Genomic DNA, 27,456 nt, shown 5'->3' on the forward strand with positions numbered 1-27,456 from the left:
GTACACTAACACCCATAAACTACCTATTAACCCCTAAACCAAGGCCCTCCCGCATTGCAAACACAGTAATAAACTTATTAACCCCTAATCTGCCACTCCCGACATTGCTGCCACTAATAAAATGTATTAACCCCTATTCCGCCACTCCCTGACATCGTCACCACTATACTAAAGTTATTAACCGCTATTCCTCCGCACCCCAACATCGCCGACACTATAATAAAGATATTAACACCCATTACGACGCTCCCTGACATCGTGCTAAATTACAAAAAATAACAAACGAAATTATACAAAATAAAAACAATTACACCTAATCTAATAGCCCTATAAAAATAGAAAACAGAAATAGGGGTTAATATCTTTATTATAGTGTGGGCGATGCTGGGGTGCGGGGGAATAGGGTTTAATAACTTTAGTATAGTGGTGACAATAACGGGGAGTGGCAGAATAGGGGTTAATACATTTTATTAGTTGTGGTGATGTCGGGAGCGGCAAATTAGGGGTTAATAAGTTTATTATAGTGTTTGCAATGCGGGAGGGCCTCGGTTTAAGGTTTACTTAGGGTGTATGCCATAGGATCGGTGGTGCGCCCCCCAAGACAGGCAAAAACAGATAGTGAAAATATCTGAAGTGACATCAGATTGGAGTTTTCGAGGAATTGGAGTTCTTAACAGAACACCGGCCATAAACCCCCACAGGTGGAGGCAAAATAGATAGCGAAGATAAGCGATTACAGTGCCCATCTGATTGGCTGTGAATCCTGTCACTCACTGAGACACGGATCAATCAGATGTATGGGATCACCTGAAGTGACGTCAGATTGGAGTTTTCGATGTATTGGAGTTCTCGATAGAACACCGGTTGAAGCAAGAGGAGGGTCTGATCTGTACTTTCCCTAGGCCAAAAGTTCCCAGTCCTCCTCTGGGAATGTAACCTGTATAATTACATTTCATATGCTGTTAATTATCGTTTGTTGTATTTCACATGCAATTTAAATATGTCCTTAGTGTTTTTGGTATAAGGCATGTAAACCTTTTTATAGTTTAAAAGGACAGGAAACCCCAACATTTTCTTCCATGGTTTGGATAGAACATACAATTTTAAACAACTTTCCAATTTACTTCGATTATCAAATTTGCTTCATTATCTTATCTTTTGCTGAAGGAACAGCATTGCACTAGTTAGCCAATCACAAGAAACAAATGTGTGCAGGCACCAATCAGCAACTATTTCCCACTAGTGTAGGATATGTGCATATTATTTTTCAACAAGGGATACCAAGAGAACAAAGCACATTTAAAAAGAGAAGTGAATTTCAGTGTCTTAAAATGACATGCTCTGTCTGAATCATGCAAGTTTAAGTTTGATTTTACTATCCCTTTATCAGAAATATCTTGCACCCAGTTTACATTCACAGTTGGATCTCTGCTCCGTATTAATAAGTATTTATTTGAATTATTGCAGTTTCATTTTCCTTTGGTTCCATTTATTACACCTATATAAATCTGTAACATAAAATAAACATTTCATCTTCTTTCTTACTGAACAAGTAACCATTACAGGGGATCAGAGGACTCTATATTGCAGTGTGATTTGTCTTGTACTTAAATCTCTGTACTCTAAAGGACATTTAGTTTCACAGAGACATAAAACATGCCTGGTGGGGCTCATATATAATCTCAAAAGTTATCCACTGGGGAATGTATAAACAGTTCAAGATTCATTTTGCCCGTATTACATTCCAGTAGAGGGGAGTGCTATTATTAAAGGCTAACTGCTTTGCTATACAATACAGTATAGAGTGCTTAGTGCAATGCACCATATATTTTTTATGTGTTCAAAGTCTGGGATACTATCGCCATCTAGTGGATATATTTATATAACATATTTTTGGCCATGTGATTATTCATGTGCAGGTACATTGCAGTAGTTTTTCAAAGCCTTAGGCTATGGGCCTACCTTCTGCCGAAATTTACAAGAGAGCGACCCCCCCTAATAGATGATACTTTATTTTTCTATTTAAAGGGACATTCCAGTCAATATTGTAATCCACATGGATGCATTTCCCTTTTAAATAGAAACATTTTTGTAATATAATGTATTAGCAAAAATGCTTCCAATAAAAGCTATAGCTCATTCAAAAGTGTATTTAAGTATGCACCATGCACCAGAATGTTAAACACAGCACTCAAGAGCTGATTCTGCTTAAAGGGACACTCAAGTCAAAACAAACTTTTATGATTCAGAAAGAGCAGCAGTTTTAAGAAACTTTCCAATTTACTTCCATTATCAAATTTTGCACAGTCTTTTTATATTCACATTTTCTGGGGAACAAGATCCTACTGAGCATGTGCACAAGCTCACAGGGTATACGTATACTAGTCTGTGATTGGCTGATGTCTATCACATGATACAAGGGGACGGAAAATGGGAGAGAAAAAGTTATGCTTATGCTTACTGCTTATTTGAAATTCAGAATAGGTGTGAAATAATTGTCTTTTTTTTTTTTTTTTATTTAATAATTTTTATTGAGATTAATCATATAAATAACAACAGTCAAAAGTTCAGTGGTGACTACATTAGGTACATCTTGAATTGGTTTAGTTATTATATTCAGACCTGAAAGGAAATAAGAGAAAAACAAAAAAAAAAAACATAATACAGGGTTGTCAACATACAGAGTACCAATCCATTCTGCACGTTACTGTCAGACTAGTGAAATGGAACCTCATTTTACTATTAAATATAATGGAAACGCACCTCTAATGTTTCAACAGGCCTCTCATGGACCCATTTAAATTAAATGATTTATGGAGGTGCTTAACTGTAAAACACGGTCACTTTTGGACCAAACATGGAAACAAAGGGAAAAAAAAACAGAACAAGAAACAAAGCAAGAGAGAGCATTATAAAACTTGAATCGCCCTAGAGACTATTATTAAATCCCCTACAATTGAGCACATATGATCTCTTGGTTCTAGGTAATAGGGCATAATAGGGAGGGGAGTGAACAGGTTTGGGTTTAATACTACTACGGCATCTATCTGCAAATAACAGCAATAGTCATTATCTGCGACTGGCAATAAACCTAATATAGCAATAAATATATTCTAGTCTATATGTGGGGTGGGGGTGAAGATAATATTGTTGAGCTTACTTTCCGGCTTTTAGGTATATCAAATAATGGCCATGGAATCATGACAAAGCCTCAAGGATGGAACAGTTACACATGTTGATGGAAAACATAGAGAGTTCACTGCTACACGGTGTAGAAGTACCGCAACAGTCTGCAGTCATCCCCACTGTCCATATCATGTCACTATTCTTATACCATTAAGAGTCCAGTGACCAGAGTGCTGCAGGACCTAAGCCGTATAGGCGGAAGACAGCTGTAGACTGTGGCTTAGGTGCGCCGCGGCTCGGACCAGACCTAGCCACCGGGGTCAAAAAGCCTGCCTGAGATGTCTTCTGCCATGCCTCTAGCAAAAGCCCCTCCGCTCAACTCCTGTTCTATCAAAGCAGTAAGGCTGTATGGGAGCGTGGCAACGAACTGTCCCTTGGGATCCTGCCTCATCTGCATGTTCAACTGTACGGGAGGGACCCCCTGGCAGCCCCACACCGATAACTCTGCTGCAAATCGGCCTTTGGGATACCGCTGGGTGAGGATATGAGGTAACTCCTTCGGGAGGGGACTTTCTCCCTTCTGGTAAGCCCCTATATGTAGTTGCAGCTTGTCTGAGGGAAAAAATGTAGCCAGGATTGATTGCGGGATCCGAGAACTGTGAGCCTCAGCAGCGGGTACAGGAACGATCATTTCATCTAGGTACTGCTGAGAAGTATAGTTGCGCTGCTTAGATCTACCTCCCCACTCTCTGTAAGGGTGACTAGCGTCGCATTGTGATCCCTTTGCCAGGTCAGTCCCTCGGTAGCTGGATTCCCCAGGTTGGGGATCTAGATTCATATCCACTGAATCGCTGCAGATTCTCCCGCCCACACCTGTGGCAAAAGCCTCCGGGATGGATCCGGACCCCAGCAGGCCCACCGCAGAGGTGTCAGCCCCAGAAACGTGTGCCAGATCGATCCGGCGTTCAGGCTCTGTCGGCATGTATGGTAAGTGCGGCTCCTGATCTGCTAATAACGGTCGGACCTCAGCATTATATACCATAACTGATTGCGACTCATAGGCACATTGAGTTGTACTGCATATTTCCTCCTCTATGCGAGTTAGATGAGTTGCTAGTAGCTCTTCAAACAGTTGTAAGATATGCATCTCCATGCTTTGCAAATTCTTCCTATTTCTATAGGAAACCATGACCCCGGCAATGGGGGGGGTTAATGTGCGGCAGCCCCAGACCTGCGTCCCACGAAGCTTAGCGTGTGTGAGTATCTCACAAAATAATCCTAATGGCTTGCAAAATGGCTTCTAGGCCTGTGGGGAGGTTCGACACGCAGCTGTCTCAAAGAACATAGGTCAAAACATAGTCAAATTATCCGCTCTTCTATGCAATCCAGACTCAAGCAATATAGAAGTCCAAAGTGTCAAATTAGTGTGATGTTTAGCAAATTTGCTGTGAGTAATCTATAAAAAGTCCTCTTGATCTCAGAGAGCTTCACTAAGACACATCTTGCCGCTTTGAGAGTAGGCTCCGCCCCCCGAAATAATTGTCTTTTTATTATGCACTTGTTAACTCTGCAATTGTACTGCATTGAGTGGTCCTTTAACCAAAAGAGCTTCAATCACGTTTGAACGGTTATTCCTGTGCAACACGTTCTCTGAGCGATTTGACCTCAGCGCCTTTCTTCCACCTGCATCCACCCTTTGCTTTATTCCACCACAACATGGCTAGTGTCATTGTTGGCTTTAAAAAAAAGTTCTATGTTTTGCCAAAGTCAATTATTGCTTGTGGTTTCCATAGGACAGTGTAAAGTATAACTGCCCCGCGCCTCCTCTTATGCTCTAGTGCCCCCCCCTGCTGGGGAGGCCCACCTCACACTTTGGAAACCACTGCAGTAGGGTGTTTATATTTAAGACATTGTTCTAATTGTTTTACAAATAAAAACAGAATTTATGCTTACCTGATAAATTACTTTCTCCAACGGTGTGTCCGGTCCACGGCGTCATCCATAACTTGTGGGAATATTCTCCTCCCCAACAGGAAATGGCAAAGAGCACAGCAAAAGCTGTCCATATAGTCCCTCCCAGGCTCCGCCCCCCCAGTCATTCGACCGACGGACAGGAGAAAAAAAGGAGAAACTATAGGGTGCCGTGGTGACTGTAGTTAAAGAAAGAAATTTATCAAACCTGATTAAAAAACCAGGGCGGGCCGTGGACCGGACACAACGTTGGAGAAAGTAATTTATCAGGTAAGCATAAATTCTGTTTTCTCCAACATTGGTGTGTCCGGTCCACGGCGTCATCCATAACTTGTGGGAACCAATACCAAAGCTTTAGGACACGGATGAAGGGAGGGAGCCAATCAGGTTACCTAAACAGAAGGCACCACGGCATGCAAAACCTTTCTCCCAAAAATAGCCTCCGAAGAAGCAAAAATATCAAATTTGTAGAATTTGGCAAAAGTGTGCAGAGAAGACCAAGTCGCTGCCTTACATATCTGGTCAACAGAAGCCTCGTTCTTGAAGGCCCATGAGGAAGCCACAGCCCTGGTAGAGTGAGCTGTGATTCGTTCAGGAGGCTGCCGTCCGGCAGTCTCGTAAGCCAATCGGATGATGCTTTTCAGCCAAAAGGAAAGAGAGGTAGCAGTAGCTTTTTGACCTCTCCTCTTGCCAGAATAAACGACAAACAGAGAAGACGTTTGCCTGAAATCCTTTGTTGCTTCTGAATAGAACTTTAAAGCACGTACTACATCTAAATTATGTAACAAACGTTCCTTCTTTGAAACTGGATTCGGGCACAAAGAAGGTACAACTATTTCCTGGTTAATATTCTTGTTGGAAACAACTTTTGGAAGGAAACCAGGTTTAGTACGTCAAACAACCTTATCTGAATGAAACACCAGATAGGGCGGATTACACTGCAGAGCAGATAATTCAGAAACTCTTCTCGCAGAAGAAATAGCAACCAAAAACAGAACTTTCCAAGATAACAACTTGATATCAATGGAGTGTAAGGGTTCAAACGGAACCCCTTGAAGAACTGAAAGAACTAAATTTAGACTCCAAGGAGGAGTCAAAGGTCTGTAAACAGGCTTGATCCTGACCAAAGCCTGAACAAAAGCTTGAACATCTGGCACAGCTGCCAGTCATTTGTGTAGCAAGACAGATAAAGCAGAAATCTGTCCTTTTAGAGAACTTGCTGATAATCCCTTATCCAAACCTTCTTGGAGAAAGGAAAGAATCCTAGGAATTTTAATCTTATTCCATGAGAATCCCTTGGATTCACACCAACAGATATATGTTTTCCATATTTTATGGTAAATCTTTCTAGTCACAGGTTTTCTGGCTTGTACCAGAGTATCTATCACAGAATCCGAAAACCCACGCTTAGATAACATCAAGCGTTCAATTTCCAAGCCGTCAGCTGGAGAGAAACTAGATTTGGATGTTCGAATGGACCTTGTACTAGAAGATCCTGTCTCAAAGGTAGCATCCATGGTGGAGCCGATGACATATTCACCAGGTCTGCATACCAAGTCCTGCGTGGCCACGCAGGAGCTATCAAAATCACAGAGGCCTTCTCCTGTTTGATCCTGGCTACCAGCCTGGGAATGAGAGGGAACGGTGGAAACGCATAAGCTAGGTTGAAGGTCCAAGGTGCCACTAATGCATCCACTAGAGTCGCCTTGGGATCCCTGGATTTGGACCCGTAGCAAGGAACCTTGAAGTTCTGACGAGACGCCATCAGATCCATGTCCGGAATGCCCCATAATTGGGTCAATTGGACAAATACCTCCGGATGGAAGGTCTGACGACTCAGATAATCCGCCTCCCAGTTTTCCACTCCTGGGATGTGGATCGCAGATAGGTGGCAGGAGTGATCCTCCGCCCATTTGATGATTTTGGTCACCTCTCTCATCGCCAGGGAACTCCTTGTTCCCCCCTAATGATTGATGTAAGCAACAGTCGTCATGTTGTCTGATTGGAATCTTATGAATCTGGCCTTTGCTAGTTGAGGCCAAGCCCTGAGAGCATTGAATTTCGCTCTCAGTTCCAGAATGTTTATCGGGAGAAGAGACTCTTCCCTGGACCTTAGACCCTGAGCTTTCAGGGAATCCCAGACCGCGCCCCAGCCTAATAGACTGGCATCGGTCGTGACGATGACCCACTCTGGTCTGCGGAAGCTCATTCCCTGGGACAGGTGATCCTGGGTCAGCCACCAACGGAGTGAGTCTCTGGTCTTCTGATCTACTTGAATCACTGGAGACAAGTCTGTATAGTCCCCATTCCACTGTTTGAGCATGCACAGTTGTAATGGTCTTAGATGAATTCGCGCAAAAGGAACTATGTTCATTGCTGCAACCATCAACCCTACTACTTCCATGCACTGAGCTATGGAAGGCCGTAGAACAGAGTGAAGAACTTGACAAGCGTTTAGAAGCTTTGACTTTCTGACATCTGTCAGGAAAATCTTCATTTCTAAAGAATCTATTATTGTCCCCAAGAAGGGAACTCTTGTTGACGGAGACAGGGAACTTTTTTCTATGTTCACCTTCCACCCGTGAGATCTGAGAAAGGCCAGAACGATGTCTGTGTGAGCCTTTGCCTTCGAAAGAGACGACGCTTGTATTAGAATGTCGTCCAAGTAAGGTGCCACTGCAATGCCCCTTGGTCTTAGAACCGCTAGAAGGAACCCGAGTACCTTTGTGAAAATCCTTGGCGCAGTGGCTAGCCCGAATGGGAGAGCTACAAACTGGTAATGAATGTCCAGAAAGGCGAACCTTAGGAACTGATGATGATCTTTGTGGATAGGAATATGTAGATACGCATCCTTTAGATCCACGGTAGTCATAAACTGACCCTCCTGGATGGTAGGTAGAATCGTTCGAATAGTTTCCATTTTGAACGATGGCACTCTGAGAAATTTGTTTAGAATCTTTAAATCCAGAATTGGTCTGAAGGTTCCTTCTTTTTTGGGAACTACAAACATGTTTGAGTAAAACCCCAGTCCTTGTTCCACAGTTGGAACTGGGTGTATCACTCCTATTTTTAACAGGTCCTCTACACAATGTAAGAATGCCTGTCTCTTTATTTGGTTTGAAGATAAACGAGAGATGTGGAACCTTCCCCTTGGGGGTAGTTCCTTGAATTCTAGAAGATAACCCTGAGAGACTATTTCTAGTGCCCAGGGATCCTGAACATCTCTTGCCCAGGCCTGAGCAAAGAGAGAGAGTCTGCCCCCTACTAGATCCGGTCCCGGATCGGGGGCTACCCCTTCATGCTGTCTTGGTAGCAGCAGCAGGTTTCTTAGCCTGTTTACCCTTGTTCCAGCCTTGCATCGGTTTCCAAGCTGGTTTGGTCTGGGAAGTATTACCCTCTTGTCTAGAGGCTGCAGAGTTGGAGACCGGTCCATTCCTGAAATTGCGAAAGGAACGAAAATTGGACTTATTCTTAGCCTTGAAAGGCCTATCTTGTGGGAGGGCATGGCCCTTACCCCCAATGATATCTGAAATAATCTCTTTCAACTCTGGCCCAAAGAGGGTCTTACCTTTGAAAGGGATATTAAGCAATTTTGTCTTGGAAGATACATCCGCTGACCAAGATTTTAGCCAGAGCGCTCTGCGCGCCACAATTGCAAACCCTGATTTTTTTGCCGCTAATCTAGCTAACTGCAAAGCGGCATCTAAAATAAAGGAATTAGCTAACTTAAGTGCGTGAATTCTGTCCATAACCTCCTCATACGGAGTCTCTCTACTGAGAGACTTTTCTAGTTCTTCGAACCAGAACCACGCTGCTGTAGTGACAGGAATAATACACGAAATAGGTTGAAGGAGGTAACCTTGCTGTACAAAAATCTTTTTAAGCAAACCCTCCAATTTTTTATCCATAGGATCTTTGAAAGCACAATTGTCCTCAATAGGAATGGTCGTGTGTTTGGCTAGTGTAGAAACTGCCCCCTCGACCTTAGGGACTGTTTGCCAGTCCTTTCTGGGGTCGACCATAGGAAATCATTTTTTAAAGATAGGAGGAGGGACAAAAGGTATGCCAGGCTTCTCCCACTCCTTATTCACTATGTCCGCCACCCGCTTGGGTATTGGAAAAGCGTCGGGGTGCACCGGGACCTCTAGGAATTTGTCCATCTTGCACAATTTTTCTGGGATGACCAAGTTGTCACAATCATCCAGAGTAGATAGCACCTCCTTAAGCAGTGCGCGGAGATGTTCTAATTTAAATTTAAATGTGATAACATCAGGTTCTGCCTGCTGAGAAATTCTTCCAGAATCAGAAATTTCCCCATCTGACAAAACATCCCTCATAGCCATTCAGATTGGTGTGAGGGTATGACAGAACAATTATCATCAGCGCCCTCCTGCTCTACAGTGTTTAAAACAGAGCAATCGCGCTTTCTCTGAAGTGCAGGCATTTTGGATAAAATATTTGCTATGGAGTTATCCATTAATGCTGTCAATTATTGCATAGTAACAAGCATTGGCGCGCTAGAAATACTAGGGGTCTCCTGCGTGGGCAAAACTGGTGTAGACACAGGAGATGATGTAGAACTATGTCTACTCCCTTCATCTGATGAATCATCTTGGGCAACTTTACTATCTGTGGCAGTACTGTCCTTACTTTGTTTGGACGCTATGGCACAATTATTACACATATTTGAAGGGGGAGACACTTTGGCTTCCATACACACAGAACATAGTCTATCTGAAGGTACAGACATGTTAAACAGGCTTAAACTTGTCAATAAAGTACAAAAACCGTTTTAAAACAAAAACGTTACTGTCTCTTTAAATTTAAACAGGGCACACTTTATTACTGAATATGTGAAAAACTATGAAGGAATTGTTCAATTTTAACCAAATATTCACCACAGTGTCTTAAAGCATTCAAAGCATTGCACCCCAAATTTCAGGCTGTTAACCCTTAAAATGTGGAAACCGGAGCCTTTTACAGTTTTAACCCCCTTACAGTCCCAGCCCCAGCCTTTGCTGCAACTTCACCAAACCCAGGGGAGTATACGATACCAAATGAAGCCTTCTAGGAACCTTTTCAACTAATTCCAGACCCACACACATGCAGCTGCATGTATTGCTCTCAAAAGTAACTGCGCAGTAACGGCGCGAAAATGAGGCTCTGCCTACTACAGAGAAGGCCCTTCCTGACTGAGAAGGTGTCTAAACCAGTGCCTGACGTAAAAAAACGTTCCCCAAAGATATAAAGTGTGAATTTCAACATCAAACTGTATAAAATGTCTAAATAAAGCAATCGATCTAGCCCATAAAAGTGTCTACCAGTTTTATAGCCCATATTAAGCCCTTTATTCTGTTTGAGACTAAGAAAATGGCTTACCGATCCCCATGAGGGGAAAAATGACAGCCTTCCAGCATTACACAGTCTTGTTAGAAATATGGCTAGTCATACCTTAAGCAGAAAAGTCTGCCAACTGCTCCCCCCAACTGAAGTTATCTCATCTCAACAGTCCTGTGTGGGAACAGCAATCGATTTTAGTTACTGCTGCTAAACTCATACTCCTCTCACAAACAGAACTCTTCATCTTTTTCTGTTTCAGAGCAAATAGTACATACCAGCACTATTTTAAAATAACAAACTCTTGATAGTAGAATAAAAACTACAACTAAGCACCACATACTCTTCACCATCTCCGTGGAGATGCTACTTGTTCAGAGCGGCAAAGAGAATGACTGGGGGGCGGAGCCTGGGAGGGACTATATGGACAGCTTTTGCTGTGCTCTTTGCCATTTCCTGTTGGGGAGGAGAATATTCCCACAAGTTATGGATGACGCTGTGGACCGGACACACCAATGTTGGAGAAAGTGTATCACCCTTATTGGCATGTGGGCACTTAGGGCTAGATTTCAAGTGGAGCGCTAAATTATTACGCTCCCGTGAACAGGAAAATTTGTCCGTTTGCAGGATTGCAATAATTAACCAGCCATTACAAGTGGCTGGTTATTTCTACCGCAAGCTCCCGGTAGCAATTAGCGATTATTTATAAATCTGCCCCAAATGCCCCCAAAATACTGTCTAGTGTAGTTCATTAAAAAATAAAGATGGCAGAATCTTTATTTTTTAATACATTTACTGCACTAGGCAATATTTTGGGGTTAAAGTTGGTGGGAGTGGGATGTTAGAAAAAAACGGCACTGAAGAGTGCCTTTACATTATGGTCAATAGGAAATGTGTGTTCCCTAAATATACTGTATATGTTTATATACATTTAACACATAGATATATATGTACAGTATATAATCATATACATATATATTTGATTGCTGCCATCGCTGCGCGACTTAGCCCCTGGCGCTGAAGTTCTGATGCCATCTCTGACGGCATCAAAATGAGGCTCCCATAGGAGCCTATGGAAGTGCGCACTTGTGAGCACAATGCTTCCTAGCAATGCGAACACAAGCTAACTTGTAATACCAGCACACATTATTGTGCGCTTGTTTTACAAAGTGGAGCGCTAATATCGATTTCATGAAAGCAATATATAGCGCTCCACTTGTAATCTAGCCCTTAATTGGCCAGCTGTCTGTAGTCTTATTAAAGGACTACTAAACACAGTAGAATAGCATAATCAATAAATGCATAATACATAGACAATGCAAAGACACTTAGTTTGAATGTCATTTGAGTAGTAGATTTTTTTTTCAGACAAATTTAAAAGTTAGTTTTTTTTTCCTTCCTATTGCATCATGTGACACCCATTAGCCAATCATAAAATGCATATACGTATATTCTGTGGATCTTACACATGCTCAGTAGGAGCTGGTGCTTCACAAAGTGTGCATATAAAAATACATATTAAGGTAATCAGACAAGTTTAAAGTGAATGTCAACTTTCATGAATTAGTGCCCGTTTTTTAAAAAAACTATTGAAAACTGGGGCACTTTCATTCATGAAAGTTTACATTGCAGCCGTTTTTTTAAAATACCTTCTTCTCCTGAAACACCGGATCGCCGATCCCATGCCTGCAGCTCCTCTGTACTTCGTCAGCAATGACAAAATCGGCTCTCTCCTATCACGGCTTCCCCCCCAGGAGCGTTCATCTGGTAAGGCCATGCCGTGATTGGAGGAAGCTGGTTTCGTCATTGCTGTTAGTACAACAGGAAGAAGCAGGCGGGGCGATCAGCGATCCGGTGTTTCAGGAGAAGAAGGTATTTGTAAAATCCGGTGCAATGTACACTTGCATGAATGAAAGTGCCCCTGTTTTTAATAGTTTTTTTTAAAAAACCGGGCACTGATTCATGAAAGTTGACATTCATTTTAATGCTGGTTGGAGTAGTCCTTTAAGTTCTTGCTTTTTGTTCTGTTTTTATGCAGTCTTGCAATAAATTAATATACTATGTAAAGAGACATGAAACCCCAAATTATACTTTCATCATAGAGCATGTAATTCTAAGCAACTTTCTAATTTACTTCTATTATCTAATTTTCTTTGTTCTCTTAGTACCTTTTGTTGAAAAGTAGGAACGTAAGCTGAATTGTATATATAAAATCAACACATTTAAGTAACTTTGCCAAGCCCAGGCATCAGGAGAGATTTTTACAAAGTGGAACAGAAGTCCAGGACAATTATGTCATGGGATAGGAGTAGAGTTGCCACCTCGGCCATCTTTTCCTGGACACTTATGAGTTACACATGCTGCAGGGTGTGCAGGGAGGAACATGTATTGTGCTGTCATTCAATACATGTTCCCATTGCTTACCCTGCAGCATGTGTAACTCATAAGTGTCTAGGAAAAGATAGCCGAGGTGGCAACCCTAGATAGGAGACCAAACATTGTGACTGTCTTAGAAAACTAAGGACAGTTAGCAAGTATGGTAAAGGCACAATAGTTCTCTAAATAACATATACAAAACGTTCCAGTAATTCCAGGTTACTTCTTTTTAAGCTTAAATATTTATAACATCATTTAATACAGTTAGCATTACTTGCATGAGTCAAGAGAAAACCTTATTCATGTGTAAATTATTTTAATTGACAGGCATTGAATATCACAGCATGTGCAATTAACAAGTAGTCGATGATTAACATTTCTTTTTGCGAAAATGCAAGTTAATATGAGCAGGTGAAACATTTAGGGAAATAACAAATTGTATTCTTCGGGGATCACACACGTAACCTTATATTAAAGAAATATAAAGTGCAAAAATTCAATACTTTGCGGTCCTTTGTCAGAATATATCCGACAAAGGGTTTTAGCGCATGCGCTCAAATGTCGGATATATTCCGACTTTGCCGCTTTTGAATTTCACAGCTAAATAGCAACATCTAGCAGTGACTTGCTATTTAGCTGTGAAATTAAAAAAATATTGGCGCGAAAATTAAATAAGACCTGCTGGTCGCACCAATTTAACATTTAAAGGACCAGAAAGGGTTAAAGGGTTAAAGGGACAGTCTACTCCAGAATTTTTATTGTTTAAAAAGGTAGATAATCCCAAGATTACCCATTCCCCAGTTTTGCACAACCAACACTGTTATATTAATATGATTTTTATCTCTGTGATTAACTTGCATTTAAACCTCTGCAGAATGCCCCCTTACCTCAGATCTTTTGACAGACATGCATTTTAGCCAATTAGTGCAGACTCATAAATAACTCAAAGGGAGTGAGCACAATGTTATCTATATGGCACACATAAACTAGCAGTATCTAACTGTGAACAACTGTCAAAATGCACTGAGATAAGAGGTGGTTCAACGGTTTAGAAATTAGCATATGAGCCTAACTAGCTTTCAACAAAGAATACCAAGAGAACAAAGCAAATTTGATAATAAAAGTAAATTGGAAAGATGTTTAAAATTGCATGCCCTATCTGAATCATGAAAGTTTAATTTTGACTAGACTGTCCCTTTACATATATTAGAGCTTTTTATAAATACACTATTGCTTGCATTCAACTATGTGTTTAATAGAGTTGCTTAGTATTTAGTATTCAACCAGACTGAAGCAGAAGGAAGTGAGAGGCAGTCAAGGAGGTCAAATCTCTACTGTTTGCATGTGTTATTGGCAACCAGTGAGGTACAATTATTGATTTGTAGGTTACTGGCAGCCAAGGGTAAAATGACTGCCTATTTCTGAAAATAAAGTAGTAGTAGTAGTATATTAGTAGTTTAGTCTTTGTGAAGTAATGGGTGTCACCATGTTGTAACTTTAAACAAGTTATAAAATGACATGAAAGTCAAAAGTAAACTTCAGGATTAGATATAACCTATAATTTTATGAGACTTTTTAATGTATTTTGTTGTCTTACTATCATTTGTTGAAAAACATATCCAGGTAGGCTTAGGAGCAGCAAGACACTAGAGAGAGATAGCTTGTGATTGGTGGCTGCACACTTTTGTCAGTGGCTCGCCAGATATGTTCAGCTATCTCCTAGTTATGTATTGCTGCTCTGGAGGGGTTTGTTGGGGTTAAACACATAGATATATGCAGGCAATAGAGCAATAGCATTAAAATATGTTCTTTTTGAACTGTCATGTCCCTTTAAAAGCATGTTATAAATAAGCTGATAGTAATAGTCTCATAGGGTTTAATGTCCCTTTAAACTAACCAAAATTCTGAAAAATGTGTTTGCCAGAATATCTGTGTGCTGTGCTATTCGTTATTTGTTTTGTTTAATACTGAATATTTGTTAACATTTACATTAGTTTTCGTTAATAAAATGTAAATGTTATTTTGCAGCAGGTGGCACAGTGTCACCTGTAGGTTAAAAAACTTGCCTATAGCACACTGGGGAGGCGCGCTAATCTGACCCTTCTTCACAAAGTCCATGCTAATAGGAGGATTAGTGCAGCGGATCTAGGGATGCCACCTCAGCCATGTTTTCCTGGACACTTATGAGTTATACATGTTGCAGGGTGTGCAAAGAGAAACCTGCATTGTGCTGCTGGACAGCACAAAAATAGTAACCCTGGACAGCACTATTCATGTTCTTCCCTGCACACCCTGAAGCATGTGTAACTCATAAGTGCTCAGGAAACCATGGCTGAGGTGGCAACCCTATGCGGATCCCAGAGCCTGCGTTAAAGGCTCTTCTCTGTGAAAAAGGTCAGATTAGCCCGGCCCCCCAGAGTCCTATAGGTATGTATTAAACATATTTTTAAAGGGACAGTCTACTTTAAAAGTTGTATTGTTTAAACCGCTAATATAGACAATTAATATTAACAATAAATATTACATTATAGGATGTGAACAATTAATAGAATCTATCTTTCAATGTTAAAATAACATACAACTCCCATATGACTAAGTTCCAACATTTAGTGCCTGACCGGCTGTCCCTAACGTTAGTTATTAATAATACTATAACAGGATTGGACAGGAGACAATAGACAAATAAATGGTAACACCCACTGTACATAATTACAAACAAAGGAGCTTATTAACTAAATAATATAACTCCTTCCCCAATTCCTGCACCTTTTTTCGGCACCAAACAGAATGAACTAATAAACAAATTGATTTCATCAACCAATCATTAATTTTTCACATGTTATGTCCAATAATATATTTGGCTGTTCATATATCAAACAACTCGACAAATCAGCAAAAAGATGAAAAAAAATTGCATTCATCCGAACCCCAAATGCGCATCTCTACATAAAAGCACATTTAGACATAGCTCTCATAATTAGCTACTAGTGAAATTACAAAGAGAAATCAGCAGGCAGCTTTAAAGTTCTATGAAGCATTGCTTTGTCTTGCCTACAGTATAAAGTTAATTAACAGAAATCAGAATATAAATAATGATGTGAAAATGCAATTATTTTCAGTTGGTCATGATGAGAAAACAGCACACTTAAGGGAACATTAAAATGTAATAATTAAAAATGTTTAATAAAGGAAAATCAAACAACTTTGCAGTATACATGTATCCAATTCATAATTTTGCCTGCGTTTGCTGTAAAATACCTACAACAATTGTGTCCACTTCTCCTAGGGAGGCTGGAGTACATATGTACTTATATATGTTTACATTCACTTAAAGGGACATTGTACACTAGATTTTTCTTTGCATAAATGTTTTGTCGATGATCCATTTATATAGCCCATCTGGGTGTGTTTTTTGTAAAAATTTATAGTTTTGCTTATTCTTAAATAACATTGTGTTGATTCTTAGACTCCTAACCAAGCCCCAACGTTTTAGATGTATACTGATGTATACAGACTTTAGACTGCTTCTGTTTGTATAATGGGTCTTTTCATATGCAGGGGAGTGGGGAGGGGGGGGGGTCTGCTATTAGCCCCTTCCAGTGGGAGTCCCAGGCTTATCTCATTAACAGTGTTAAATTGGGAGCTTCTAAGTAAGACTTTAAAAAGTTTTACACTGGATTTTTATATCAGTATATGTGCATATTATTCTTTATAGTAGTGTCTATTACATGCAGTTAAATAAAAAAAATTGGTGTATACTGCCCATTTAACTTAGTTACAAGCTGCACACTGATTGCTTAGATCAGTGCAGGAGCTTCTTAATTTTTCACCACAGTCAAAGGAGATAAGATAAACACGCTGAATGCATAAACATGCATACTTTTTAAAACCTTTGACTGCCCATAAAGCCCTTAACTTCTAAGCCATTTCCCACCTATTTGTCAAAGCTGATTTTCTTTTTCTGTGATGTGCCCACACAAATGAGATTCGTTATTTCATAAATATTTCCTTAGAAAACCTTATGTTTTCACATTTAGCATTAATTTACTGTAACTACCTAGAGCATATATATGGTAGTCAAGCATATATTTCTAAATTCAGAGATTTGTATTAATGTCTACTGTTCTACAGCAACATTTTGGAAAGGTTAAGACACAGATATACAAACCATTATTCTCCTGCTTATTTGCAATGAGTAGGCAAAGCATATTTTAAAATAAATATTTATTATACCACCTTTAAATTACTGATACTATTCCATATACAGTTAATCTGGCAAATTTGGCACAGTTTATTTGACACAGTTCTATTTGGCACGGAGAACTTGTTGGCATACTTTGCCTTTAATGTTGTGGCATGAAACATTAACTGGCACAACTCATAATATAATACTATATCCTATATAATAAAAGACCAGGTATGCTTGTCTGATGCAGTCATGTGCAGTAGAGACTGCGCGAGACAAGCGCAAGGACGGCGCTGGTTGTAAAGCCCTTAAGGACCAGCTGATCTCGGCCTCTCTCTGCTGTGATTTCGCTAAAAGTAGCGAGATCATGCTATTTCTGCATGTCCCATGAGTAATGCAGTGCAAAAATAGTCTTGGGGGCGTGGCAGGGTTAGGAAGGAGGCGGGTGGGCGGCCCATTGCTGGAGGGAGGCGAGAGGGGGTGGGTGGGACCGTTGTGCTGCAGTTCTTTTAATATTTTGGCCCGTGTACATGGGCTTTAACACTAGTATGTAATATTCCACTTTGTCAATTTCTATAGAAGCACTTGGTAAAAGTTATCTGGTATACTCTCCATCTGTGATATACTACTTAGCTTTTCTAAATCTGCACTAGAGCCAATATTTTAAAAATATTAGAATGTGGGTCATGGAGTACCTGTTTCTTATGGCTCAAGTACCCCAGATATACTGTACATGTACCATATGTTGAGAAACATTGTAACAGAAATGAGACAAAACCTAAATAAAATTCCAATGTTGAAGACACAAACTATGAAGAAAAGAAGAAAAGAAATGGATATAGAAAAAACACAAATTTCCCACACTGACAAATAGGCATCATAAGTGAAGACAAAGGCCTCTAGTTATCAAGCCGTCAACCGTAAATACGCTGGAATTCCGCCACGTATTTGTGGCGAGCCTGATTCGCCTTAGTTATCAAACCCTACAGACCAGGAAAAAGTAGAATATAGTGACGTAACATACGATCCGCCGGACTCAGTCCGACACAGATCGATGCTTACGTCACTACAGATGTTCCGAACGCAAGTTCAGCACTATCTGACTACTTTTGGAAGTTATCAAATTTCTACTAGGTGCGCTCGGCACTTTTCCGGCCCAGCGTACCTGGTTTTCAATCCGCCGCCCTAGAAGCGGCAGATGCCATAGGAATCAATGGGAGTCTGAAAGCAGCGAAAGCGATATCCCATTGATTCCTATGGGAATGTCTACACCTAACACCCTAACATGTATCCCGAGTCTAAACACCCCTAATCTGCCCCCCCCTACACCGCCACCACCTACATTATACTTATTAACCACTGAACCGCCACTCCCGGACCCCGCAGCAATTAAATAAAGGGTTTAACCCCTAAACCGCCGCCCCCAACATCGCCGCCACTATATTAAAGTTATTAACCCCTAAACCTAAGTCTAACCCTAAACCTAACACCCACTAATATAAATATAATTTAAATAAATCTAAATAAATATTCCTAGCATTAAATAAATAATTCATATTTAAAACTAAATACTTACCTGTAAAATAAACCCTAAGCTAGCTACAATATAACTAATAGTTAGATTGTAGCTATCTCAGGGTTTATTTTTATTTTACAGGCAAGTTTGTATTTATTTTAACTAGGTAGAATAGTTATTAAATAGTTATTAACTATTTAATAACTACCTAGTTAAAATAAATACAAAAGTACCTGTAAAATAAAACCTAACCTAAGTTACAATTACACCTAACACTACACTATAATTAAATTAATTACCTAAATTAAAATAAATGAATTACAATTAAATAAAATTAACTAAAGTACAAACAAAAAACACTAAATTACAGAAAATAATAAAATAATTACAAGAATTTTAAACTAATTACACCTAATCTAATCCCCCTAATAAAATAAAAAGCCCCCCAAAATAATAAAAAGCCCTACCCTATACTAAATTACAAATAGCCCTTAAAAGGGCTTTTTGCGGGGCATTGCCCCAAAGTAATCAGCTCTTTCACCTGTAAAAAAAAATACAATACTCCCCAACATTAAAACCCACCACCCACACACCCAGCCCTACTCTAAAACCCACCCAATCCCCCCTTAAAAAAAACAAATACTAACCCCCTGAAGATCACCTTACCGGGAGAAGTCTTCACCCAATCGGGCCGAAGTCCTCAAGGAAGCCGGGCAGAAGAGGTCCTCCAGACGGGCAGAAGTCTTCATCCAGACGGCATCTTCTATCTTCATCCATCCAGAGCGGAGCGGGTCCATCTTCAAGACATCCGACGCGGAGCATCCTTCCAGGCCGACGACTACCCGATGAATGAATATTCCTTTAAATGACGTCATCCAAGATGGCTTCCCTTGAATTCCGATTGGCTGATAGAATTCTATCAGCCAATCGGAATTAAGGTAGGAAAAATCCTATTGGCTAATGCAATCAGCCAATAGGATTAAGCTTGCATTCTATTGGCTGTTCCAATCAGCCAATAGAATGCGAGCTCAATCCTATTGGCTGATTGGATCAGCCAATAGGATTGAACTTTAATCCTATAGGCTGATTGCATCAGCCAATAGGATTTTTCCTACCTTATTCATTCGTCGGGTAGTCGTCGGCCTGGAAGGATGCTCCACGTCGGATGTCTTGAAGATGGACCCGCTCCGCTCTGGATGGATGAAGATAGAAGATGCCGTCTGGATGAAGACTTCTGCCCGTCTGGAGGACCTCTTCTGCCCAGCTTTGTTGAGGACTTCGGCCCGGTTGGGTGAAGACTTCTCCCGGTAAGGTGATCTTCAGGAGGTTAGTGTTAGGTTTTTTTAAGGGGGGATTGGGTGGGTTTTAGAGTAGGGTTGGGTGTGTGGGTGGTGGGTTTTAATGTTGTGGGGGGTACTGTATTTTTTTTTACAGGTAAAAGAGCTGATTACTTTGGGGCAATGCCCCGCAAAAAGCCCTTTTAAGGGCTATTTATAATTTAGTATAGGTTAGGGCTTTTTATTATTTTGGGGGGCTTTTTATTTTATTAGGGGGATTAGATTAGGTGTAATTAGTTTAAAATTCTTGTAATTATTTTATTATTTTCTGTAATTTAGTGTTTTTTTTTTTGTACTTTAGTTAATTTTATTTAATTGTAATTATTTTATTTTAATTTAGGTAATTAATTTAATTATAGTGTAGTGTTAGGTGTAATTGTAACTTAGGTTAGGTTTTATTTTACAGGTACTTTTGTATTTATTTTAACTAGGAAGTTATTAAATAGTTAATAACTATTTAATAACTATTGTACCTAGTTAAAATAAATACAAAGTTGCCTGTAAAATAAAAATAAATCCTAAAATAGCTACAATGTAACTATTAGTTATATTGTAGCTATCAGGGTTTATTTTATAGGTAAGTATTTAGTTTTAAATAGGTATAATTTATTTAATGCTAGGAATATTTATTTAGATTGATTTAAATGATATTTAAGTTAGGGGGCTGTTAGGGTTAGGGTTAGACTTAGGTTTAGGGGTAATAAATTTAATATAATGGCGGCGACGTTGGGGGCGGCAGATTAGGGGTTAATAAATTTAATGTAGGTGGCGGCGGTGTAGGGGGGGCAGATTAGGGGTTAATAAATTTAATGTAGTTGGCGGCGGGGTCCGGGAGCGGCGGTTTAGGGGTTAAACACTTTATTTAGTTGCGGCGGGGTCCGGGAGCAGCGGTTTAGGGGTAGGCTGACCATATTGCCGCTTTAAAAAGGGACACATATGAAAAATACATATGTCAGGGTTGTTTTCAGGGCTGTTTAAAGAAATGTTTTGTATAAGAACCCTGACATATGTATTTTTCATATGTGTTCCTTCTTAAAGCGGCAATATGGGAAGCCTATTTAGGGGTTAAACACTTTATTTAGTTGCGGCGGGGTCCGGGAGCGGCGGTTTAGGGGTTAAACATTTTATTTAGTTGCGGTGGGGTCCGGGAGCGGCGGTTCAGGGGTTAATACATATAATGTAGGTGGCGGGGGGCTCCAGGAGCGGCGGTTTAGGGGTTAATACATATAATGTAGGTGGTGGTGGGCTCTGGGAGCGGCGGTTTAGGGGTTAATAACTTTATTTAGGTGCGGCGGGGTCCGGGAGCAGCGGTTTAGGGGTTAAATACTTTATTAGAGTTGCGGTGGGCTCCGGGAGCGGCGGTATAAGGGTAAACAATATAGTATAGTGTGGGTGCTTAGTGACAGGGTACCAAGAAAGCTGCGAATAAGCCGAAGAGCAGCGAGATCGATGACTGTTAGTTAACAACAGTCTGCTGCTCATTGCTCCGTACTTGGTGCGCAGCTTTTTGACAGCTTTCTTGATAATTTTGGAGAACGTATGCAGGTCCACGGCAGCGATGTTAGGCGAGCGTATTGGTGCCGGCGAATGCAGGTAAGTTGACAGGTTGATAAATAGAGGCCAAAGTATTGTAATGAATAAAGCACATATTTTATATTTCATATTTTATTGTGTCCTAATTGTTTATGAAATGCTTCTTACAATCACAAATGACAATTTTACAGTTTTTGACACTTAAATCTACTTACCTTTCTGTAAAAAAAATTCAGATGCAATTTAGTCAGAATACTATGAAAACTAAATCAAAATTTGGTGTAAAAATTATCACTGACAGGGAAATACTTCATATTCTGTCCTTGAAGGTGAATGTTAAAAAATATTGAATTAGAGGTAAAACTTTGTAACTAGAAAGAGAAAAAAACTAAACAATTTGTTGTTTGATCGATCAAGAGCAGAACGTTTTTAGAAAGTAACTATATTTTCTGTATTTTACAGGTATCAGACATGCTCAAATAATGGACTTGTTGCTGGATTTCAGAGTCAGTACTTTGATGCTGTGCTGGATCGGGAATGGCAATTTTACTGCTGCAGATACAGTCGAAGATGTTCATATGGTTGTTGGTAAGCATGTAATAATTTTTTTTTTAAATAACAGTTTGTCTATAAAACTAATAAAAATCATAACTGATATCATCTGTGAAAAAGCTGTGCGATTATTAAATGGGCATTGTTATGTTCTACCGCTGGGGCAATCACAAAATAGGTCTCGCAATAGTACTGAAAAAGGGAAATTCACACACGAGAATGCAGTATAATAATAACAGTGTTTATTATAAACTTATTGCAATAAAATAAATCAGTAATCAGCTAATAAAGCAAGGCAGTGATTAAACTATAAATGCATTACTTATCTTCAGGTTTTGAATAAGGCATTAATATCAGCGTACAATATTGCACAGGCAGAGGATTGTAGTTACAGTCGGCGTCATCATTCAGTGGGGGACACACAGAAAATTTCACAGGTGCTAATGTCTGAGACTTCTCTCAAAGATGTTGCTAAAAACTCTTGTATCCCCTCTCAGCAATTATAATAAATAAAGTGCAGTTTAGTGGGCGTGTGTAAAGTTATGTCAATCATATTATCTCATGTAGCGAGTGTTTAGCAAAAAGTGTTCTCATAACAATAAAAATTTCTCACACTAGTGTGATATCCCTATCTCCTTTAGAATATGACATTCCACTCTTTCTTGATAATAACACTGCTGGAGAACAGAACAGCAGAGTGAAACAGAACAGCAGAGTGAAGTGTAACATTACTTAAAGGCATTTCTTTTAAAGGCATATATGTTTTTTTATGGGATATATATCAAAATAAAAAGAGTATAATATATGCACACTGTGTATATATATAAATATATTTATATATAAAATAAATAGCCGGTAGCCCAGCACTCCTTCCACACAGGTGTAATAACCGCCTGGGTGCTATCCTCTTAGTATGTAGAAATATGTAGATGTAGGAGGGCACTCACAGGACTTGTTTTCAAGCAAAAAATAGTGCAATTTTATTTCCAAATATGTTTTACATTGGTTCAAATGTCGACGTTTCCACCCATTTGTGGGTCTTCTTCAAGACAATTATAATAGCGGTGTATGAGCCGGACTCCCAGCAAAAAAAAGCAAAGTTTTAATATAAACTGCTAATATATTAACTTTTTGATTAGTTATTTGTGCATGGAATCATGAAAAGCTTCCAATCCCTTACAGGAATGAAAGGTAAAATTAACAATATCATCTTTGTAAATACTTTATATTTCTGTAGCTAATCTCTCTACCATCTGCTCAACTTAAAAATGTCAGCCACAATAAAGGGACAGATTCAGACACAGCATGCAGTTTTAAGACACTTTCCAATTTACTTTCATTACTAAATTTTGCAAAGTCTTTTTATATACACACTTTCTGGTGAACAAGATCCTACTGAGCATGTGCACAAGTTCACAGGGTATACGTATACTAGTCTGTGATTGGCTGATGTCTGTCACATAATACAAGGGGGTCGGAAAATGGGAGAAAATATTATATTTGTCAGAAAAGAGCTTATTTGAAATTGAGAGTAGGTTTTAAATCATATTTTTATTATGCACTTGTTAATTATACAATTCTACTGCATTGAGTAGACATTTAAGATTCTCTGGTACAACTTTTTATTTTTTTACCTTTCAGCCAGATTGTGCCATCCACTTGTAATCTAGGCCTGTATAAGAATATATGAGCATGAAAGATTGGTGTTTTTGCCTGAAAACAAAATGTGCGGTAAAGGTTTTTAAATAAAACTTGAAACTGAGCACTTGTTTTAAGTTAAACAGACATTCTGTTTCAAAAATGATGTGTTCTAAATCTACTTAGCCTTGCTTTACTATGGGCTGGATTACAAACTGAGCGCAACTGATATCGCACCGTGCATTATTTTACACTCTGCTTGATCAGTTATTAGAAGCAGTTGGTGAAAATGAATTGCAGCTTAAGTATTTTTAACACAGCTAATATATAAATAGCACATTCTATCAATGGGAAGCGGCACAAGCGCGCTCTTTGCGCTTTGTATTGCAAGTCATAAGTTTAGTGTTGAGCTCACTTGCAATCTGAAATACCTCCTTCACATTTACTGTTTTTAAAAAAACAGGTATTAATAGTTATCACTTGGAATTCACATTCAAAAACACGAAAGGTGTAAAAGAACTTAAAGGGCCATAATACCCAAATGTTTAAACACTTGAAAGTGATGCAGCATAGCTGTAAAAAGCTGACTAGAAAATATCTCCTGAACATCTCTATGTAAAAAAGAAAGATATTTTACCTCAAAAGTTCCTCAGTAGCCACCTCCCATTGTAAAGGATTTCTAAGCAGCATTTTAGTGTGTCTGTCCTGGGACATCTGAAGGAATGAGCATTGTGCACTCTCATCTTATTTCACCAATCAGGTAAAGGAAGTTTACAATGAAATCTCATGAGAGTCAAGTCAAATCTCATGAGATCACAGTAAAAGTTCATGACCTCAGCACTGCTGATGCTGATTGGCTGCTGTTCATTTCTTCATTTTTTTAATTTTTTTACCTGCAGCTGGGAGCAGTTGAGTATAACTTTTTACACAGAACTTACTCTGCTGAGCTGAGGAGATTGTGAGGTAAAATATCTTCCTTTTTTACATAGAGATGCTCAGGTGATATTTTCCTGTCAGCTTTTTACAGTTCTACTGCATCAGTTTCAAGTGATTTAGCATATGAGTATTATCAACCTCTTGAGTATTATCTGACATGAATTTTAGTGCACACCTTCATTGAAATCTTTTATATTAGGGAAAGAACCCAATTGTGCTAGCCTATATGAATATTATAGAGTGCAATATACTACTGTGTATACAATATATATTAACTTAAATTTAATAAAAGTGTTCCACTTGTAATCTGGTCCTATGTGTTTATCAAATAAAAAGTAAAGTCCTAACTGGAAGCTGCAAGCATTGCAGATCCCAAGCAGAAAACAGATGGTGAGCCAATCAGGACTGTCGGCTATATACAGCCCCCATTCATTTGTGGTTGGGAACTTAGCTCTTAGGTAAAAATGTTCAGGGCTGGACTGGGAAATCAGACCAGTGTTCTATTGAGAACTCCAATACATTGAAAACTCCAATCTGAAGTAACTTCCAGTGATTCCATACATCTGATTGGTCTCTGTCTCAGTGAGTGACAGGATTCACAACCAATCAGATGGGCACTGGGGGTTTCATTGGGTGGAAGCCCCCCTTGTAAACCTCATTCCCCAAGGTTTACTTGGGGTGTATGCCAGAGGATCGGCGGTGCGATCCCCAAGACAGGCAAAACAGATAGTGATAATAGAAGACTGACCGAAAGTGACGTCAGATTGGAGTTTTTGAGGAATTGGAGTTCTCGGCAGAACACCAGCCCTGGATTTTTTTAAAGAATGACCCAGCCCCCTCCCCCACGACTCAGCCAATTCCACCCCCTCAGTCCAGCTTCTACCACCCCCTTCCCAGCCCCCTCACCCGTTACTTTTCACCTTCCAGAAATGGAGCGTCCTTGAATAGATGCGCTATGCTGCGCACAACAAGGCTCGCTCTATGTCCTGACCGGAAGGCTCCCTCTGCTCTTCTGTCCAGGATGTGGCCCTGCGGCGCTTGCAATCCAGCACTGCAGATGCTCATGGTCATCCAAATAAGGAAAGTTAGGGGAAGGCTTCCAAGTGCGGTGCTGGGCGTTCGCTGAACGCCTAGATGACGTCACTCCCAGCGCTTCCAGCTTGCTGGTAACGCTGGGAGTGGGAAGAGCAAGCGTCTGATTATCTCAGCTCACTATGACGCGGCTTGATGAGGTGTCTTCCCAGCGCCACCTCATCCCTCAGGGGATTTAACTGGTGCTGGGTCTCGGCGCTTGCCGAACGTGGCCTAAATTAGTTTCTAGTTAATCTTAAACATTTATCTCATATTTAAATGCTGTTTTTCCATGTTCATATATTTATATCCTTTCACCCTACATATGTAACTCAATCCACATACTGATCTTTTTCTTTTAAGGACTAAACATAGGACATTTGTTTTTATGCAGTAAAACTGAAGGCCAGCTAATGGCTTAGCTATAGTACGAATTTATATGAAGCCTCTGTATGCTGCTTTGTATTCAGTCAGTAAACTCAATATCCTTTGGGTGCAGCATTCCTGATAAAATCCAGCCAATGTTCAGAACAAATACTTTAATCTTTTGCTTGTTTGGAAGGAAACTCATTCTGCTACAGCAGTGTGTGATGTTTTGGTATCTATGTCACAATTTATCAAGAAATGTTGTGTTTATACCAGTCAATGATTTAGATCAAAATCATTTTAAAACATGATAGCTAATAATTCACAAAGTAATCTAATTTTTGGAAAGCCTTTCTCTATAAAACAAACTACAAGCTTTTGTTACTTTACTTTGGAATACATAGCTAGTTCAGCCACATTTCCATAAGATAAAGAACACAGAAACCATTTTACAGCTGCTCAGCTTTTCACAATGTTTAAGGAACTCTGTTACATTATTTTAAATGTTCCATATTACATTACAAATGTGTGATACAGATGAAAAACTCACCCTTATGTTGAACAAACAACAGAAAGAGAAAAAATAAATTATTTTAACCACAATCCTGTATGTACATCTCTTGTATCTAAAATGCATACAGTTTTACCACTAAAATAGCCAATCTGCAAATATATAAATAGAAAAAAATATATATATAAAATCCAAAACTGAAAAGCTTTCCTTCCACTATTTTTTGGATAACAGATGTCATGTAAGGAGAGACAACTATTTAAAGGGACACTGAACCCAAATTTTTTCTTTTGTAATTCAGAAAGAGCATGCAATTTTAAGCAACTTTCTAATTTACTCCTATTATCAATTTTTCTTCGTTCTCTTGCTATCATTATTTGAAAAAAGAAGGCATCTAAGCTTTTTTTTGGTTTCAGTACTCTGGACAGCACTTTTTTATTGGTGGATGAATTTATCCACCAATCAGCAAGGACAACCCAGTTTGTTCACCAAAAATGTTCCGGCATCTAAACTTACATTCTTGCATTTCAAATAAAGATACCAAGAGAATGAAGAAAATTTGATAATAGGAGTAAATTAGAAAGTTGCTTAAAATTTCATGCTCAATCTGAAATACGAAAGAAATTTTTTGGGTACAGTGTCCCTTTAAGCATTGATAGATACTCATAACAAATAGTTAAAACAATAAAAATGCTGTTGAAAAACAATGAGACTTACCCTGTTGTCTTTAATTTTAGGCTGACAAATGAATATCCTGGACATTATGGCGAAGATGCGGATATGATTAATTATTCTTATGGATATTACATCAGAGGAGCAACTACCACTTTCTCTGGAGTTGAAAGGTTTGTTAATTGATGTTGTTTCCTCTTTAATTAATCAGCTTTAGGTACTGTATATTATTGTCATTGTAATCTCCTCATAAACAATTACCTTTTTATATGTTATGTGTAAAGTGGACATTTAGACTAGTAGATAAAATATAAATATGGCTGTGATC

General features: G+C 39.3%; 1 protein-coding gene across 1 annotated transcript in view; it reads left to right on the top strand.

Annotated features, from left to right (window-relative positions):
• The window catches only part of DPT (dermatopontin), a 195,283-nt gene that overhangs the window by 164,067 nt on the left and 3,760 nt on the right, over window positions 1-27,456 (top strand). Inside the window, exons 2-3 of the mRNA XM_053706511.1 lie at window positions 21,845-21,970; window positions 27,194-27,301. Of these exons, the coding sequence (XP_053562486.1) occupies window positions 21,845-21,970; window positions 27,194-27,301 (234 nt within the window). The remainder of the gene's footprint in view (window positions 1-21,844; window positions 21,971-27,193; window positions 27,302-27,456) is intronic.

The sequence above is a fragment of the Bombina bombina genome, chromosome 3 (assembly GCF_027579735.1).
Source record: "Bombina bombina isolate aBomBom1 chromosome 3, aBomBom1.pri, whole genome shotgun sequence".
Classification (NCBI taxonomy): Eukaryota; Metazoa; Chordata; class Amphibia; order Anura; family Bombinatoridae; genus Bombina; species Bombina bombina.